General features: G+C 63.5%; 3 protein-coding genes across 4 annotated transcripts; all 3 read left to right on the top strand.

The window, feature by feature from the left end:
- Positions 1 to 71: 71 nt before the first annotated feature.
- CCDC120 (coiled-coil domain containing 120) lies at positions 72 to 4,943 on the top strand. 2 transcript variants are annotated; one of them, XM_085215361.1, is made up of 9 exons: positions 72 to 258; positions 345 to 451; positions 1,060 to 1,167; positions 1,671 to 1,833; positions 2,509 to 2,550; positions 2,633 to 2,783; positions 2,875 to 2,976; positions 3,469 to 3,924; positions 4,545 to 4,943. In XM_085215361.1, the coding sequence occupies exons 1-9, from the start codon at positions 210 to 212 to the stop codon at positions 4,594 to 4,596; spliced, it is 1,230 nt and encodes a 409-aa protein (XP_085071487.1). In that variant the 5' UTR covers positions 72 to 209; the 3' UTR covers positions 4,597 to 4,943. The 2 variants fall into 2 exon arrangements, with proteins under 2 accessions (XP_085071487.1, XP_085071488.1); XM_085215362.1 differs by having other exon boundaries at positions 3,469 to 4,943.
- A 471-nt stretch (positions 4,944 to 5,414) lies between these two features.
- Positions 5,415 to 7,796, top strand: EBP (EBP cholestenol delta-isomerase). Its single transcript, XM_085215365.1, has 5 exons — positions 5,415 to 5,572; positions 5,803 to 6,101; positions 6,935 to 6,971; positions 7,064 to 7,194; positions 7,268 to 7,796. Exons 2-5 carry the CDS (start codon positions 5,822 to 5,824, stop codon positions 7,474 to 7,476), a joined length of 657 nt encoding a protein of 218 aa, XP_085071491.1. The 5' UTR covers positions 5,415 to 5,572; positions 5,803 to 5,821; the 3' UTR covers positions 7,477 to 7,796.
- A 544-nt stretch (positions 7,797 to 8,340) lies between these two features.
- OTUD5 (OTU deubiquitinase 5) lies at positions 8,341 to 17,103 on the top strand. The gene is given in 10 exon segments (XM_085215352.1): positions 8,341 to 9,160; positions 10,652 to 10,745; positions 10,853 to 10,917; positions 11,366 to 11,522; positions 12,377 to 12,525; positions 13,533 to 13,745; positions 14,396 to 14,597; positions 15,665 to 15,691; positions 15,694 to 15,777; positions 16,158 to 17,103. Coding segments are annotated over 10 exon segments (1,671 nt in total). The 5' UTR covers positions 8,341 to 8,599; the 3' UTR covers positions 16,277 to 17,103.
- The last annotated feature ends 1,191 nt before the right edge of the window (positions 17,104 to 18,294 follow it).

Below are 18,294 nucleotides of genomic sequence, written 5' to 3'. Positions count from 1 at the left end.
GCGGCATCACAAGGAAAGGCCTGAGACCGGAAGTTCCGGAGGGAACCGGAAGCGACGGAGCCGGAAGCGGAAGAGGCAGGGCCGGAAGCCGGGGCCGGGCGGAGGTGAGGGGGGAGTGGGCGCTCGGCCCCCGCCCTCTCCGCTCCCCCCCGGCGCCGTTCCCGTTTCCCCCCCCCTCGCCCTCCCATGGCTGAGGGCTCCGCGGCCGCATGGAGCTGAGGGGCCACATCCTGCCGCCGGGCACTCACAGCCCCGCAGGTAGGGCCGGGCCCCGACCTCGCGCCCCCTTCCCTCCTCCCCCGGTGCCCTTTGACCTGCGTTCTTCCCCCCCTCCCTCCGTTCAGGGCCCCCCCCGGGGCGGCTGCAAGAGCTGCGGGAGCGGCAGCGGGGTTTGCGCCAGGCGCTGGGGCTGCGGCTGCGGGAGCTGCGGAGGCTTTGCCTGCAGGAGGCCGTGAGTCACCCCCGATCGCTGACCTCGGTCCCTCACCACGACCTCTGACCCCGGGGCTCCCCCCCTCGACCACCCGGGGCGCCCGGGGGGGCACCCTGCCCCCATAGATCCTTATGGAGCCCCCCCCGGACCTTTCTTTTGCCCCCACACCCCTCAGAGCCCACGGGGATCCTCAGAGTCCTTCTCATCCCTCTCCCTGTCACCCCCCAAACTGCCCCACCGATTGCCCTCCAACCCACTTCAGAGCCATTTCTGAGACCTCCATGACGCTCAGAGATCTACCCCCCCTCAGAATCCTCCCATTACCTCCCGCTCCCCTTAAAGTCCCCTCTATCCCCCCTAGGGATTTTCCTCATTGTCTTCCATCACCTCAGAGCCCCTTTGGAGACCCACTCAGGATCCTTAGAGTTCTCCAATTTCGTCTCCCCCCAAACTCTTATAATTCCTCCCCTGGAACGGCAACTCCCCCTTCCCCCCCCACTTTCTAAGTCTCCCCTCCCCAACTGAAGCTCTCAGAAGCCTTCTCCAGCCCATCCCTATGTCCCCCCACACCCTCCCAAGCTCCGACTCCCTCCTTGCTGCCTCCCGAAGCCCCCCCCCCCCCACAGGAGCTGACAGGGAAGCTACCCCCCGAGTATCCCTTGGAACCTGGAGAAAGACCCCAGCCCCCCCCGCGGCGCCGGTCTGCAGCCCCCCCGCGAGGCCCCCTCACCGAGGTAAGCTTGGGGTTCGAAGTGGCCCGATGGGGGTCCAGGAGGGGACACTGTGGCCCGGGATAAGAGTGGAAATAGGGGGTGAAACAGGTTGGGAGGCAGAACGGGGGTTTGAGGGCAGATTTTGTCAGGTTGAGGGCGCACTAAATGTAGCATAAAATGTCCTCGTTCCTTGGGGAGACCACGTTGGGATCCACTGGGCGCCCACAGCCCCTTTTGGTGGTCCCCAGACCCCCGTATGCCACACGGCAGCAGCCGCTCCCGGTAGCGCCGCGTTCCGCCGCCGCTGCGATGTCCCATCGCCGCCAGTCCTCTAGGGGGCGCCATCGCGCTGCGGGCGGCGCTCGGGGCTCAGCGGCGTCCTCAGTGCTCGATGGGGGGCGCTGTAAAGTGACGTCATATGGCGGCGCCCGCGGACTGCAATGGCGGCCCCCAGCGGCCGCCCTCACCCCGCCGGTGATCTCGAGCGTTTCGAAGCCGCTTAAAGTCCCGTTCCCGTCCCGCAGGCGGCTCGGGCGGCACGGCGGGAGGTGGCGGTGCAGCTGCAGGTGGTGGAGGCTGCTCGGCGTCTGGCATCCGCCCCGGGGCTTCCCCCGGAACAGCGACGGCGTCGACAGCGACTGCAGGCCGAGGCGGCCCAAAGGCTGCGACAGCTCCGGGCACAGCTGGGTGAGCTGGGGAGGGAGCTGAGAGGGGTCCTGGGGGCAGTGGGGAGGTCCTAGGGAAAATAGGAGGGGACCTGGGGGCAACGATGGGGGCCTGGGGGCAACGATGGGGGCCTGGGGGCGATGGGAGGGGTGTTGGGGGCAACGATGGGGGCCTGGGGGCGATGGGAGGGGTCTTGGGGGCAACGATGGGGGCCTGGGGGCGATGGGAGGGGTCTTGGGGGCAGTGGGAGGGATCCTGGGGAAAATGGGAGGGGTCCTGGAAGCAATCATGGGGTTTTGGGGGCAATGGGAGCGGTTCTGGAAGTGATGGGGGGGGTCCTGGGGAAAATAGGAGGGGTCTTGAGGGCAATGGGAGCAGTTCTGGAAGCAGCGATGGAGCTCTGAAGGCAGTGGGGGGGGGGTCTTAGAGGCAGTGGGGGGGGGTCCTGGGGGCAATGATGGGGCATGGAGGCAGCTGGAGGGGTCTTGGGGGCAACGATGGGGGCCTGCAGTGGGTGTTGAGGGGGTTCTGGGAGGAGGTGGTGATCTGAGGTCATTGGGGTGGACACGAGAATCATTGGGGGGAGGGGGGGGGAGTCAAGAAGGAGTTTTGAGAAAATGTAATTCTTTTATTTATTTATGTTTTATTTGATTTTTTAATATGTTTTTATTCCCTGTTTCCCCCCTGCCCCCCAAGATGAGAACGGGTCCCTCTGTGAGCTGCCTGGCTTGGAGAACGGTGAGTGCCTGTGTGCCGTGCAGGCCGCAGCCAGGAGGAGGGGCCTCCCTCATTTCCACACCCTGTGTTCCCTTCCCCACAGGTTTCCCCCCCCCAAAACCTCCTTTGAGTGGGGCTGGACGCCCCTCACCCCCCAGGGCTCCATCCGGCAGCCCTGATCGCAGACCCCTTTGGGCCTCAGACCCCTCCCCGGGGGGGCCCAGCCGTCGCAACTCTCTTGCCAGCCCCGCCAGGTGAGCCCCCAGCACCTTCAAAGCCCCCTTCCCACCCCCCCTTTCCTTTAACGCCCCCCAAAATCCTCACGGCCCCCCCAAATTTTGGCAGCCCCGCCCGGACTCTGCCCCGCAGCGCTTCTAGTTTTGAGGGTCGCAGTGTTCCTGCCACCCCTGTGCTGGCACGCAGCCCCCATGGGCCCCCCCTGTGCCGGTGAGTGTTTGGGGAGAGGGGGGGGGGCACGAATGGGTGCTGGAGGAGGGTGAGAAGCAGGCAAGGGAGGCGATAATGGAAGGCAAGGGGCAACGAGTGGGGGGGGTTAAAGAGGCACTGAGGGGGGGTTTGGGTGCTTGGGGGGGTTATTTTGGGGGGTAGGGGAGGGCAGCAAGGGGGTGTGGGGGGGATTATAATGGTTTGTGGGGGGGTTGTGGGGGGTGTTAAAAATATTGGGGGCGAACGGAGGTAGAAGAGTTGAGATATGAGAACGTGAGGATGATAATGGGGGCCGGGGGGGGCGTTGGGGGGGTGGGAGGCAGTTAAGTGGGAGCATGGAGGCAATAAGGCGGTGCTGAGAAGCATTGGGGTCTGGGGGAGTGAAAAAAGGGGCAAAAGGGGGCTGGGGGGGGGGGGGGGGGGACAAAAAGGGGCAGTGGGGCAGTAGGAAGGCACACAACACCCACCTGACTGCTCTGATCCCACCCCCAGCCCGGAGTCTTCAGGGCTGCCCCCCCGGCCGTGGTCGGGCAGTCAGGACTCCCAACTGGGGGGGCCCCCGCCGGGGGTCTCATCCCCCCCACAGCCACCACCTCCCACTTCCTCGGTTCTCCCTCCGCCCCCCCGCACCCGCCGTAGCAACAGTTCCGAAGCTTTGATCGATTGGGGGGGGACCACCCCAGAACCCCCCCCCGAAGCCTCCCGGGGTCGCTGTGCCCCCCCCTCCGCCGAGCAACGCCGCAGCCAGAAGTGGTTGGCGCTGGAGGGGCTGCGGGATTGGTACCTGCGACACACGGGGGGGCCTCAAAATGTCCCCCCTCCGCCACCGCAACCACCACAACCACCTCAGCCCCCCCGCCCGCAGCCCCCAGCCTGGCCCCCCCCACGTCGCCGCGACCCCCCCGGGCTGCCCCACTCTCTCAGCTACGCCGGGGCGCTGACCCCCAGGTATGGGGGGCACAGGGGGTACCGAGCTCCCCTCTTTTAGCTGGGGGGGGGGGGGGGGGGAAGGAAGGGGGGGGAGCTGCGGTTTGGACACTACAGATGTTTTGGGGAGGGGGGCGGGGGGGGGGGTTGGGGTGGTACGGGGTCCTCCACACTGTGAGCCCAAAAGTCCGCTTTTAGGGGATCCCCACATCCTTAAAACAACCCCATATTGGGACCCCCACTCCCATATTGGGACCCCCACCCGATATTGGGACCCCCACCCCCATATTGAGACCCCCGCCCTCAAAACCCCAAATTCAAAGAGCTGCTACTGCCCCCCTCCCCCCCCCCCAAGTGCCCCGATTTCTCTTTTCTCACCCTTAATTTTTTCTTTTCCTTTAATTCTGGGTTTGGGGGGGGGGTTGGGGGGGACATGGGGGCGTGGGTTTCTCTGGGAGGCTGTTCTCTTTTCCTGGGGGGTGCTGTTTTCTTGGGGGGGGGCCCTAACTGCTCTTTCTTTTTTTCTCTTTTTTTTTCTTTCCTCTTTTTGTTGTTTCTCTGCTCGTTTTTTTTTTTTCTTCTTCATTTCACCTTTTTCCCTTCCCCTCCCCCCCCCCCCCCATTTCACTCCATCAATTCAGGGACCCCCCCGCGGCCGACCCCGACCCTCAGCCCCCCGGCACCCTGGTGTGACCCCCCCTCCCCCCCCCCCCCAAATTTTGCCCTGGGGGAGGGACCCACATTCAGGACAGGGGAAACCCCAAGTTAGGGGGCAGGAGCCCCACAAGCACGGGGAACCCCACAAGCGTGGGGCAGCCCCACAAACGGCCCCCCCTCCCTCCCTCGGCCGCTCCTGGCGAGCGACCTGGAGCTGTTCCTCCTCCCCACAGCTGCATGCCCCCCCTTTCCCCTCCCACCCCCCCCCGCCCCCAAGAAGCGTCCCCACAAATGGGGGGTGGGAGGATTTTTTGGGTGAAATAAATGGGGTTTTGGGGGCGGGCTGTACAGCCGGGTTTGTACAATACAGGGGACTGCTGCCATTTGTGCTTCCGGCTCTTTTATTTCGGGGGGAGGGGCTGCAGGGTCCTTATGGGTTCACTGGAGGGGGATGTGGGGTTTCTAAGGGGGTTTATAGGGCCGATGGGAGGGGGAATGCATTATTTCTGGGGGTGTCGGATCTGTAGGAGTCCCTTGGGAGGATTTATGGACCCTATATGTATATGTAGCTCCTATATGAATACACAGCTCCTGCGTGCTCGTGGGGCACAGCTGTGGGATCCCCGTGCCCCCCTGGGGGGGGGTCCTATAGAGAACCAATAGGGCCCATAGGACCTCATAGCGCCTGGGTGGGCGGAGCCTCACCTTCCAAACATGGTCATGGCCACGCCCGTATAGAAAGCTACGCCCCTCGACCTCACCTCCCGCCCCGCCCCCTGGCCCCACATCGCCTCAGCGGCCGTCTCCACCAATCGGCGAGCGGCGTCGGCGGGCGGGGAGCGAGGCCATTGGCTGGAGCAGGCGGAGAACGCGCTCTGATTGGCCGAGAGGCGGGAGGCGAGGGCCGGAGGCGGGGCGACGCGGGCAGAGTGCGGCAGTGTTGAGTGCGGCGCGGGAGAGGAGAAGCCCGAGCGGTGCGGTGGACGAGCAGAAGAACCCGCTGCGCAGAAAGGTAGGCCTTCCGGTTGGGTGGCAGGCCTTCCGGTTGGGCGGCAGGCCTTTCAGTTGAGTGAAGGCTCAGCCTGGCGAGGTTCCATGGAAAGCGGAGGGGTTCGGAGCACCGCGGGGCGTTCCAGGGGTGAAAACGGAGCGAACGTACCCGGGAGCAGCGCCCGGTGAAGCTGCGGCGATGCCTCGAGGCCCGGAGCCGCGCTCTAAGCGCGTTTCCTCCTTTCCCCTCAGGGAGAGCGGCGCTGTTGCCATGGAGACGACGGCGCACCCCTATTGGCCGCGCACGCTGTCGCTGCCCGGTTACGTCACCAGTGCGCGACCCGGCTGGCAGTGCGCAGGCGCAGTGGCGGCGGCGGGGGCGGGGCTTCTGGCGCTGGGCTGGGTGTTGGGCGGGGCTGAGCGGAGCTCCGCACGGCGTCTGGCCGTCAGTTGGTTCCTGGTGTGCGCCGGGGTGCACGGGGTGCTCGAGGGGTACTTCAGCCTGCGGCACCGGGAGCTGCCAGCCGATACCGGGCTGCTGGCCGACGTCTGTGAGTCACGGGGGGGTTGTGAGGCCGCCTACGGAGGGAGGTTAATGGGGGTCTGGGGGGTGTTCGTGAGGATCTGGGGCCTCCTATAGAGGGTAATGGGGGTCTGGGGGCCTCCTTTGCAGGTTAGTAAGGGTCTGGATCTCCTATGGGGGGTCAATAGGGGTCTGGGGGTGTTCATGAGGATCTGGGGTCTCTTATGGGGGGTTAATGGGGGTCTGGGGGGTGTTCATGAGGATCTGGGGTCTCCTACAGAGGGTAATGGGGGTCTGGGGCCTCCTTTGCAGGTTAGTAAGGGTCTGGGATCTCCTATGGGGGGTCAATAGGGGTCTGGGGGGTGTTCATGAGGATCTGGAGCCTCCTATGGGGGGTTAATGGGGGTCTGGGGGGTGTTCATGAGGATCTGGGGCTTCCTATGGGAGGTTAATGGGGGTCTGGGGGTGTTCATGAGGATCTGGAGCCTCCTATGGGGGGTTAATGGGGGTCTGGGCGGTGTTCATGAGGATCTGAGGCTTCCTATGGGGGGTTAATGGGGGTCTGGGGGTGTTCATGAGGATCGGGGGTCTCTTATGGGGGGTTAGTGGAGGTCTGGGGCCTTTTGTGGGGAGTTAATGGGGGTCTGGGGGGTATTTATGGGGATCTGGGGTCTCTTATGGGGGGTTCATGGGGGCCCCTGGGGGTCCCAAATGAGGAGGGGGCACCCAAGTCCCCGAGTGGTGGAGGTCCTGTGGGTTCTGTTCAGAGGGCAGTTGGTGGGGGGTGTACTGGGGAGGGGGCGGTGGGGAGGGGGTCAATGAGGATCTGCTCCCTCCCAATTAACCCCTTGTGGCCCGCAGGGAAGGAATACGCCAAGGCCGACAGCCGCTACATGACGTGAGTTGGGGTCTGTGGGGGGGATATGGGGTGACCCCAGGGGTCTCTGCTGCACCCGGCTGTGTGTGTGCCCCCCTCCTCCACCCCTCCAGGAGCGATGACTTCACGGTGGCCATGGAGTCGGTGACGGCGTGGGCTTGGGGACCCCTCAGCTTCCTCACCTTCCTCGCTTTCCTATGCCGTCATCCGGCCCGCTTCGTGCTGCAGCTCATCGTCTCCCTCGGTACGTGGGGTCACCTGGATGGGGTCCTGCCTCTATGCCTCTTCCTTAACGTGACTCATCTCCCCCCCTGTAGGGCAGCTCTACGGGGACATCCTTTACTTCGCCACGGAGGCGCGGGCGGGTTGGACCCACAGCGACCCCCGCCCGCTTTATTTTTGGGTGTACTTCGTGGGGCTCAATGGGATCTGGGTGGTGGTGCCCGCCGCCCTCATCGCCGATGCCTGCAAACACCTCTCAGCTGCCCAGCGTGCCCACGACAGCCCCCGGCAGAAGGCACATTGACCCCCAGGACTCCTTTGGTCCCGACCCAGAAGCCTCACAGCCCCCCACATTCGGACCTGAGACCTTCGGAGCACCCTTGGTTGCACCCAAGACCTCTGCAGCCACCTGGCTCCGGGCCCGAGGACCCCGGGGACACCTTGGAGCCAACTTGAGACCCCCGGGGCTCCCCGGAGTCGGGGGAAAGGGACGAAGCCGGGTGGGGGGGGGAGGAGGAGGGGAGGCTTCGGACCACCACAGGGCACCCCTGAATTGGGCTCTGCTTTCTGTGATGGGGATTTGGGAGCGATGAGGTGGATTTTAATAAAAGGTCTGAAAATGGAGATGTGTGGTGGGGACGGGACGGGGGTCTCTGGCGGGGGCTACTGGGGGGGAGGCGGAGGAGATGCGGGTGCCCGAGATGGGCGCTAGGACCCGGCGGAGGAAGGGGGCGGGGCTGCGTTCTGAGTGACAGCGCGTCCTGCCAGCCGCAGCCAATGGGAAATCAGGTCGCTTGCGCTGGCCAATGGGACGCTGCGCTGAGGAGTTCGGGGCGGGCGTACGGGGAGACCAATCGCGCTCGCGGCCGTCCTCGGGCTCCGCCTCCGCGTCGTCCAATGAACGCTCCGTCTCCCGACGGCCCCGCCTCCCCGCCTCTCGGCCAATCAGCCCCCGCTGCTCCTTAGCTCAGCCCCCACCTTTCTCGCTGCCCAATCATCGCCCAGCCGCGCCGTCACCGCGGCGACGCCCGTCCCGCCTCCACGGGGAGGGCGGAAGGGGGGAGGGGGCGGGACTTCCTCCCCACTCTCCACCCAATACCTTCCCAGCGGCGCTCCCCGCAACCAATCAGAGCTCACCGGGCGGGCGGCGTCGCCCAATAGGGCGGCGCGGCGTCCGGGGCGAGCCGGAAGCGCGGCGCTGGGGGTCAGAGGTCGCCGCTGTTGATGTTGACACGGCGCCCGGCGGCCTCAGCGCTTTAAGCCTCAGCCTTCAGCCCCGGCCCCGCCGCCCCGCCCTCGCCGCCGCCGCCCCGGGGGGGCCTCGCTCGGGCCCCCCCGGTTCCGCGGGGCCCGCGGGGAGCAGCGGGGCCGGGTCCCGGCGCGGCGGGGCCCTCTGGCCCTGCGGGGCCTTCCATGCGCTCCCCGCCATGACGATCCTCCCGAAGAAAAAAGCGGTTCCGGCTCCCGACGCCGATGCTGACTCCGGCCCCGACGCCGGCCCCGAGAGGGGGGCGGACTCCGGCCCCGAGCGCGGCCCCGGCGGCGTCGGGGAGCCCGGCGGGCCCGGCGTCGGCCCGCGGCCCCGGGCCTCGCCTCCTCCGCCGCTGCGGGGCTGGGCCGGGCTGCCCTCCGCCGCTTCTCCGCCTCCCTCCGGCCCCGGAGGACCCGGTGGAGGCGGCGGTCCCGGCGGCGCGGACGGTCCCGCTTCGTTGCTGGGTCTCGACGCGGCCGCTCTGGGGCTGCCCGAACCCCGCGGCCCCGGGGGAGGAGGAGGAGGGGGAGGCCCCGGGCACAGCAAACGGCGGCGGCGCGGAGGGGCCGGGCCCAGCGCGGGGGGCGGCTCCGGGCCCGGCGGTGGGGGCTTGGCGCTGGGGCTGGGGTTGGGCTCCGGGGGGAGCCCTGGGCACGACGAAGCCGGAGGAGGATACAACAGTGAGGATGAATACGAAGCCGCCCGCGTGGAGCTGGACCCGGCCACGGCCGAGCAGGTGGGGGTTGGGGGGGAGGGCGGGGGGGGGGGGGTGAAGGCTGAAGGCTGAAGGGAAGCCGATGGGTTTGGAGCGGGCAAGAAGGGATCGAAGGGAATCCCGAGGGATTTGGGTCGGCCGAGAGGGGAGCAGGGGAACCCGATGGACTTGGGGGGGGTCCTCGAAGATCCCAAAGGAACCCTTTGAGGACCCCCAAGTCCAGTGGGTTCCTTTCATTCCTTCTTGGCCAACCCAAATCCTTTGGGGTCTTTGGGGACCCCCCCCAAATCCATTGGCTTCCCTTCAGCTCCTCTTGCCAGCCCTGCATGCCACCCCCTCCCGGTGGCATTGATTTTTGCCATAGCCCTCATCTGTAAGGCTATTTCCCTTTTCCGCCCCATATGCTTTTGTTTCTCTTATCTCCACAACTCCAAACCCATCCCTGGGGTCCCCACATCCCCAATGTCATCCTCGAGTTTTCCTAACCCTAAAGGAACCCCCCCCAACCCCCTCTAAGGTGTCTTTATTCCCCCCCTTTTATTATCGTCACCCCCCCCCACAGAGCGTTTCTATCCCCCTGTGGTTGAACCCATTTTGGACACTGCTGCTCTCCTCTATGTGTCTTTGTTTCCCACCCCCCCAGCTCTCTGTCCATCTGCAAAGCTGCCACCTTCTGCTGTCCCTATATCCCTGAGGTGTCCCTTCCCCACCCTGAGCCCATCTTTACACCCATCTCCCCCCCAATGTGCCCCCCCCCCCTCCCCTTGGGTGCCCCTCCCCACCCTGACCCCATCCCAATGCCTGGCCCCCCCCACCCTGAGCCCACCCTTACAGCCACCCCCCAATATCCACCCACCCTGAACCCAACCCTCACCTGTTGGGTATCCCCCCCCCATCCCTACACCTTAACCCCCCCCCTTCCCCCCCAGTGTCCCTTCCCCACCCTGGGCTCACCCTTACAGCCCCCCTACCCCCCCAGTATCAGTTCCCCACCCCCCCCACCCTGAGCCCATCCCTTCCCTCCCCACCCCCCCATGCTGAGCCCATCCCTACACCCTTTCTCCCCTTCCCCACCTTGAGCCCATGTCCCCCCACTCTGAGCCCACCCTTACAGCCACCCCCCCAATATCCCCCCCGCCCTGAGCCCACCCCTCCTCTCTTAGGCGTCCCCCCCACCCTGAGCCCATCCTTACACCCTGCCCCCCATGTCCCTTCCTCACTTTGAGCCCCTGTCCCCCCATCCTTACACCCATCCCATCCCTCCCCACCGGTGTCTCTTCCCCACCCTGAGCTGCCCCCCACCCTGACCCCATCCTAATGCCCACCCCCCCCACCCTTACAGCCACCCCCTCCCCCTCTTGGGTGTCCCCCATCCCTACACCCTAACCCCCTTCCCCACCCTGAGCTGCCTCCTCCCCTTTGGGTGCCCCTCCCCTCCCTGACCCCATCCCAATGCTGACCCCCCCCCCTCCTCGGGTGCCCCCCCCGCCCTGAGCCCTGCTGTGTCTCCAGCAGGAGCACCGGTTTGAGAAAGCTCTGCGGGAGAAGAAAGGCTTCATCATCAAACGCATGAAGGAGGACGGCGCCTGCCTGTTCCGGGCTGTGGGTGAGCCCCCCCCTTGTGCCCCCCCCCCCCCAGGCCCCCTATCACGGCCTTATCACCCCCCCTGCGGTGCCTCACACGGCTCTCAATTTGTGCCCCCCCCCCTCCAGCTGATCAGGTGTACGGAGATCAGGACATGCATGAAGTGGTGCGGAAGCACTGCATGGATTATCTGGTGAGGGGGGGGGGGGAAAGAACCTCGTGATGGGGGGGCTGGAAGGCACTGGGATGTACTGGGAAGGGGTCTGGGGGGGAATTGAGGGGCATTGGGATGTACTGAGAGGCACTGAAAGGAACTGAGGTGCTTTGGGGGATCCTTTGGTGTCCTGGCAGCCAACTGTGGGGCTCTGGGAGGGATTGGTAAGCATTGAGAGGGGCACTGGGATGTACTGGGATGTACTGGGCCATACTGAGGAGCGAATAGGGGGGCACTGGGGGGGGAACTGGAGCACACTGGAAGGAACTGAAGTGCCCTGCGGGGTCCTTTGGGGTCCTGGAACCAACTGTGGGGCACTGGGAGGGATTGGGAAGTATTGAAGGGGGTACCGGGCCGTACTGGGAATTACTGGGACGTACTGGGAATTACTGGGCCATACTGGGCCTCACCCCCACCGTGTCCTCAGATGAAGAACGCCGACTATTTCTCCAACTACGTGACGGAGGATTTCACCACTTACATCAATCGCAAGCGTAAAAGCACCTGCCATGGGAACCACATTGAGATGCAGGCCATGGCCGAGATGTACAACCGGCCTGTCGAGGTCTACCAGTATGGCACTGGTACGGCCCCAGTATGGCTGGAGGACCCTGCGGGGAGGGGGGCTATGGGACCCCACAAGGGGCTATGGGACCCCGCAGGGGGCCCTCAGCCCCCCAGTTTGACCTGGAGACCCCTCTGGTGCCTTTGTGGGGTGCAGGGGTGCTGATGGGGGGGGGGGGGGGGTCTCTGTTCTGCCCTGGGGGTCCTGGGGTGTCGTTTTGGCTTTTTGTGGGGGGGGTTGGGGTCCCTATGGGTCCTCGCGGAGTGTTTTGGGGTTCCTATGGGTGCACAGGGACCATTTGGGGGCCCACAGGTGCCACTAAAGGGTTTTCCAGGCAGCGTTTTGGGGTCCCCAGGCAGCGTTTTGGGGTCCCTCTGGGTGCACAGGGACCATATGGGGGCCCACAGGTGCCACTAAAGGATTTTCCAGGTTGTTTTGGGATCCCCGTGGGCCCCTTGTGGGGCCTCTATAGGTCTCCAAGCACTGCTGTGGGGCTTTTCATGCATTTTTGGGGTCCCGTGGTTCCCCAGATGCTGCTTTGGGGGGTTTCTGTGTAGCCTTGGGGGTCCCAGGTGCCGTTTTGGGATCTCTGCCCATCCCCACGTGGTGTTTTTGGACTTCAGGCAGTTTTCTGTGGGTCCCCCGTTGCCTTTTTGGGCCCCGCAGGTGGTTGTGGGTCTGAAATGTCTGTCACAGGCGACATTTTTTGGGGTTTTCCAAGTGGTTGTGGAGCCCCTCTGAGTCCCCAGGCACCACTTTGGGGCACTCGGGTTTCCTTTTAGGGTCTGGAGGATCCCCAGGTTCTGCTTTGGGGATGATTGTGGGGTCCGTCCCGCGGATTCCCAGGGGTCTCCCACGCTGCTGTTCCCACAGAGCCCATCAACACCTTCCATGGGATCCAGCACAACGAGGACGAGCCCATCCGGGTCAGCTACCACCGCAACATCCACTACAACTCCGTCGTCAACCCCAACAAAGCCACCATCGGGGTGGGGCTGGGGCTGCCGTCCTTCAAACCCGGGTCAGTGGGGCACGGGGCGGGGGGGAGGCTGCCCTATATGCGGGTCCTGGAGGGTAGGGGGCTTTTTAAGGATCTGTAGGTGGGTTGGGGGCTGTTGGGAGGATCTCTGAGCGAAACCCCATGACAGGGCTGGGAGGGGGTCCTTAATGGGGAATATTGGCTGCCCATAAGTGGGTGGGCTGGGCTGGGGGGTTTCTGAGCCCCCCTTAATGGGGGGGAGGAGGGGGGCAGATCCTGTGGAACCCTCTGTGGGTGTGGGAGGGAGGGAGGGGGGGCGTGGCTTGGGGAGGGGGCGTGGCCTGCGTTCACCACGCCCCTCCCAGTGTGGGATGTGAGCGTGGCTTATCAATGGTGTGTGTGCAGAGGGGGCGTGGCCTCGGGGAAATGTGGGCGTGGTTCATTTGTGGGGGCGTGGCCAAGTGATGCAGCCTTGTGAGGAGTGTAGCGAAGGGGGCGTGGTCTATAGGGATAGGGCGTGGCTTGAGAGTAGTGGGTGTGGTTTGCTGATGGGGGTGTGGCCATGTGCAAGCATCTTGCAGGTAGTGGAGCAAAGGAGAGGGTGGTCGGTTGGGGGCGTGGCCTATCGCGAGGGGGCGTGACCAGGGAGAAAGTGGGTGTGGTTTGCCACAAGGGACGGTGGCCTGAGAGATTTTGGGGTTGCCTTGCTGTTAGGGGGCGTGGCCATGTTGCACCATACTATAAGTACTCATAAAATGGGGCGTGGTCTGTGAGGATGTGGGCGTGGTTTGTTGGTAGTGGGTGTGACAAGGTGGCACCACATTGTAGGTAGTGACACAAAGGGGGAGTGGTGAGTTGGGGCGTGGCCTGAAAGTGGGCGTGGTTTGCCACGAGGGGGGCGTGGTCTGCCAAAATGGGGGCGTAGTTTGCTTTTAGGGGGCGTGGCCACTTGTCACCATATTGTAGGTGGTACCACAAACAGGGCGTGGCCGGGTGGGGGCGTGGCCTTTTGCGATGGGGGCGTGGCTTACTTCGTGGCCCTGCCCCCAGCTGGCGGAACAGTCGCTGATGAAGAGCGCCATCAAGACGTCGGAGGAGTCGTGGATCGAGCAGCAGATGCTGGAGGACAAGAAACGCGCCACCGACTGGGAGGCCACCAACGAGGCCATCGAGGAGCAGGTGGCCCGCGAGTCCTACCTGCAGTGGCTGCGTGACCAGGAGAAGCAGGCCCGGCAGGTCCGCCTGCTCCCATCCCACACTGCTGTGGGTTCTGGGTCCCGCTTCGCACCCCTCGATCCCGCAGCGCCCTCTCGTCCCACCCTCGCCCCATTCCACCTCCACTCTCCCTATCCCCCCCCCTCCATTCTTTTGCCCATACTTTATGGAGCCCCGGGATCCCCCGTCCTCCCACATGGGGAGGAATTCCCTGCTGCTCCCATGTAAGACTGCATGTATACGGCGTCATATAGTTGTTTTCCCATATATAATGCCTTATATATGACTCCCCATTTGTGGCCCACTCATCTGTCCCCCTACACCTTACCCCCGTAGCTGACACCCCCATATATGATCCACTTATCTGCCTCCCCACAACTCATCCCTATTGCTGACCCCCATAGCTGCTCCCCCATATATGACCCACTCATCTGCCCCCCCATAGCTTACCCCTATTGCTGCCCCCCCATATATGATCCACCCCATACATGACCCGCTTATTTGCCCCCCATATATGACCCCCCAATATACGATCCTCTCATCTGCCCCCCCACAGCTCACCCCTATTGCTGAGCCCCCATAGCTGCTCCCCCCATATATGATCCCTCATGTATGACCCCCACATCTCCCCCCCCCCACCCCCCCATAGCTGCCCATCCCCCATTACTGACCCCCTGCCTTTCCCCCCCCCCCCCCAGCCCCGCAAGGCCAGCGCCACGTGCAGCTCAGCCACAGCAGCGGCCTCCAGCGGTCTGGAGGAGTGGAGCGGCCGCTCCCCCCGGCCCCGCAGCGCCGCCCCCTCTCCGGAGCACCCCGGGCTGCACCCCGAAGCCCCCGGCCCCAAACCCCCATCGCCCAGCGTCCCTCCCCCCGGAAAACCCCCGTCGCCCTGCGCCCCAGGTGGGTGGGGGGGGAGGGGGAATGAAGGGGGTGAAATTGGTGCTAAGGGGGGTGGTGGTGTGTGTGTGTGTGGGGGGGGGGTAAATAGGGGCTATAGGGGGTGTGGAGGGGCTGTGCGGGGGTTATGGGGTTCTGAGGGGGCATAAAATGGGGTTCGAAGAGGTATAAAATGGGGTTTATGGGTTCCAGGGGGCATAACATGAGGTTCTAGGGGATGTAAGATGGGGGTTGTGGGGTTCTAAGGGGCATAAAATGGGGTTGTGGGCTTCTAAAGGGGATAAATTGAGGTTCTAGGTGATGTAAAATGGGGTTGTGGGGTTCTAAAGGGGATAAAATGGGGTTCTGGGTGGTATAAAGTGGGGTTGTGGGGTTGTAAGGTGCAGGAAATGGGGATTACGGGGTTCAAAAGGGTATAAAATGGGGTTTTATGGGGTTTTAAAGGGGATAAAATGAGGTTCTAGGTAGTGTAAAATGGGGTTGTGGGGTTGTAAGGTGAATGAAATGGGGTTTATGTGGTTCAAAGGGGCATAAAATGGGGTTTATGGGGTTCAAAAGGGGATAAAATGGGGCTTATGGGGTTCAAAAGGGGATAAAATGGGGATTATGGGGTTCTGAAGAGTGTGAAGTAGGGCTCTAAGTGGCGTAAAACTGGGTTTATGGGGTTCTAATGGGAATAAAAGGGGCTTGTAGGGTTCTAAGGGGCACAAAACGGGGTTTATGGGGTTTAAAGGAGAATAAAATGGGGCTTCTGGGGTCCTAAAGGGGATAAAGTGGGATTTGTGGGGTTGTAAGCAGCATAAATTGGGGCTATGGGGTGGTGGAGGTAATGGGATGTTGAGTAGCATTAAATGGGATCATTGGGATCTAAATGGGAGTTCTGGGGGTTGTGGGGTTACTGGGGGCTGAATGGCCTAAATGGGGGAGGGAGGCAGAAAATGGGGATTATGGGGATGGGGGGGGGGAGGGGTATAACGGGGGTTGTGGGGGAGCTGGAAGGGGTCTGGGGGTCTCAGTGGTGTTATGGGGTGTCTGCCCCCACCCCCCCCCCAACTCTGCCACCCCCACAGGGACCAGCAGCCAGCTGGGGGCAGGGGGGGCCGGGCCACCCCCCCGCTGGTGTCCCTTTACCCCGCGTTGGAATGCCGTGCCATCATGCAGCAGATGTCCCCCACCGCCTTTGGTGAGGGGGGGGGGGGTTCTGGGTTGGGGGGGGGTTCTTTCATTTTAGGCTTTTTTAACTGGGGGGGTGTGTGCTTTATTTGTGGGTTCTGGTCTTGCGTGGGTCGTTTTGGGTGAAAATGAAGCTGTGATGTTTTGTTGGGGGGGTGATTTTTGGGGGGGGGGGGGGGGAGCTCAGAGCATCACTCCCTCCCCGCAGCCTTCCTTTTGTTGAAGTCATTTTTCTGGGGTCATTTTTTAGGTGGGGGGGGGCATTTTGGTGCTGTTATTTCTTTTAATGGAAAAGGAGAATGTGTGGGAGGAATTTTTAATTTAATTTTTAATTTTTACGGCAGCTCTTTGAATTTTTATAATTTTTCTTCTCCCTTCAACCCCCCCCAGGCCTGAACGACTGGGAGGACGACGAGATCCTGGCGTCGGTGCTGGCCGTCTCGCAGCAGGAGTACCTGGAGACCATGAAGACCTCCCGCCACAGAGACCCCAACCCCGACAAAAGTTGATATTGAACCCCTGGACTGCAAACCCCCAGACCCCCCCCCCCCGCCCCTTGCCCACCGCCCCCCCCTACCCCCCCCAAAAAATAACCCACCCCCGCAGCTCCACATCAAAGCCCACCCAGGGACCTCGAGGCAGGCACGGCCGGGGGGGGGCCTCCCCCTCCTCAATGCAGGAGTGGGAGGGGGACACAGCGCTGGACGCCGCCAGACAAACCTCGGCTTTATTATGAATTTTTGTTTTTTTGGGGGGGGTTGTTGGACCCCTCCCCTCGTGAAAGCTGGGGGGGGGGGGAGGGGAAGGAGGGAGGGTGAAGGGCTCCTATTTTTTCTAGGGTCACCCCTTTCCCTGTGGGGTTTTACTATATTTTGATGGGGGGGGGGATCCCACTTTCTGTCCCCCCCCCCCTGCTTTCACAGAGCATCCGACCTCCCCACACACCGAATGGGGGGGAGGGGGGGAGAGGGTTTGGGTGCTGCCCCTCCCCCCCGCCCCACTCTGCGCCCCAAAATTAAAGTGATGCCCGGCAGCCCCCCCCCGCCCCTTCTCTTCGGGGGGGACCCCCCTCTGCCCTCCCCCACCCCTTCGTTTGGAGGAGCCCCCCAGCATACTGGGGGAGGGGGGAGGTGGGAGGTGGGCTGCGCCATTTTGGGGAGGTTTCGGGGAGGATGTGATGTCCTTTGAGGGGCGTTTTGAGGGGGATTTTCTCTTCTTTAAGGAACACTTTGGGGTCTCTCCTCTGTCTTTGGGGAGCGGGCGTGCGTGAGAAGCATTTGAAGGGTCTGGAAATGATGCGAGGGACGAAATAAAAGCGGGGAGGGCGCAGCCGCGGGCTGAGTTGTGGGGAGCCATTTACTGGGGGGGTAAAGTTGATTAAGGGACTTTTTGTGCAAGCGAGGGTTGGGGGAGTCTCAGTGGCCCTCATCCGTGCGCCTGGGTTCCGGTTTGGGGTTATAAAAGCGCCGTTTTTGGAAGGCGAAGGCCTACGTCAGAGGTGCGGGGCCTCCTAGGCCGCACGGGCGCCCAGCCGTTGCCATGGCAGCGAGTCGCTGGATGATGACGCAAGCGGCAGCCAATCAGCGGCCGAGGCGTCGCGTGTTGTGCGACGCGTTCGAGAGCGCCGGGCGTCGTTTCCATGGCGACAGCTGAGGGCGGGGCTGAAGCCCGTCGGGCGTTTCCCATTGGCCCGCGCTCGGCGGGGGCCGTTTCCCGCCCCTCCTCTGCTGAGGGGAGCCGCGCATGCGCAGAGCGGCGGCGCGCGGCATGGAGCTGCGCGGGGGGGCGGCGGGCGCGAGGACAGGTGAGGGAAAAAAAGGCGGTTTTTGAGGGAAAAAGTTTGGAGTTGAGCGAAGCTGAGGTAAAAGGAGGGGACGGCGGTGAGGGAAATGGGGGTTTGTGGGAGTCCTGAGGGGGACTTGAGGGGGGGTGGGGGGTCTGTGGTAAAAGTGGGGTCTGAGGTGGGGGGATGGGGGGGAGGGAAAGGGGTTCGGGAGAGGGGGTCTTGAGGGGATTTGTGAAGTAAAAGTGGGTCTGGGAGCGGTCCTGAGGGAATTTGTGAGGTAAAAGTGGGTCTGAGGGGGATCCTGAGGGGATTTGTGAGGTAAAAGTGGGTCTGAGGAGTTGGGGGGGTGGATTTTGGGGGGGGTTGGAGGAATCCTATGGGTTTTATGGGATAAAAGTGAGTCCGGGGGGTCCTGAAGGGTCCTGGGGGAGATCTGTGAGGTTGGACTGGGGGAGGGTTGGGGGGGGTGGAGGGATCTTAAAAAATTTTGTGGTATAAAAGTGGGTTTGGGGGATCCTGGGGGGGTCTGTGAGGTAAAAGTGGGGCTGAGAGGTCTGAGGGGGATCCTGGGGAGTTCCTGGTGGTTTCTGTGGGTTAAAAGTGGGTCTGGGGGGGTCCTGAAGGGTCCTGGGGGGGGGGGGCTGTGAGGTAAAAGTGGGGCTGTAGGGTCTGGGATTATGGGGAGGTGGATTTGGATGGAGATCAGGAGATGGAACGGGGGGATTTTTTGGGGGGGGGTTT

The sequence above is a fragment of the Meleagris gallopavo genome, unplaced genomic scaffold (assembly GCF_905368555.1).
Source record: "Meleagris gallopavo unplaced genomic scaffold, MGAL_WU_HG_1.1 scaffold_20, whole genome shotgun sequence".
Lineage (NCBI taxonomy): Eukaryota > Metazoa > Chordata > Aves > Galliformes > Phasianidae > Meleagris > Meleagris gallopavo.
The sequence above is the reverse complement of the archived record's forward strand: the minus strand, read 5'-3'. Positions and strand labels throughout refer to the sequence as shown.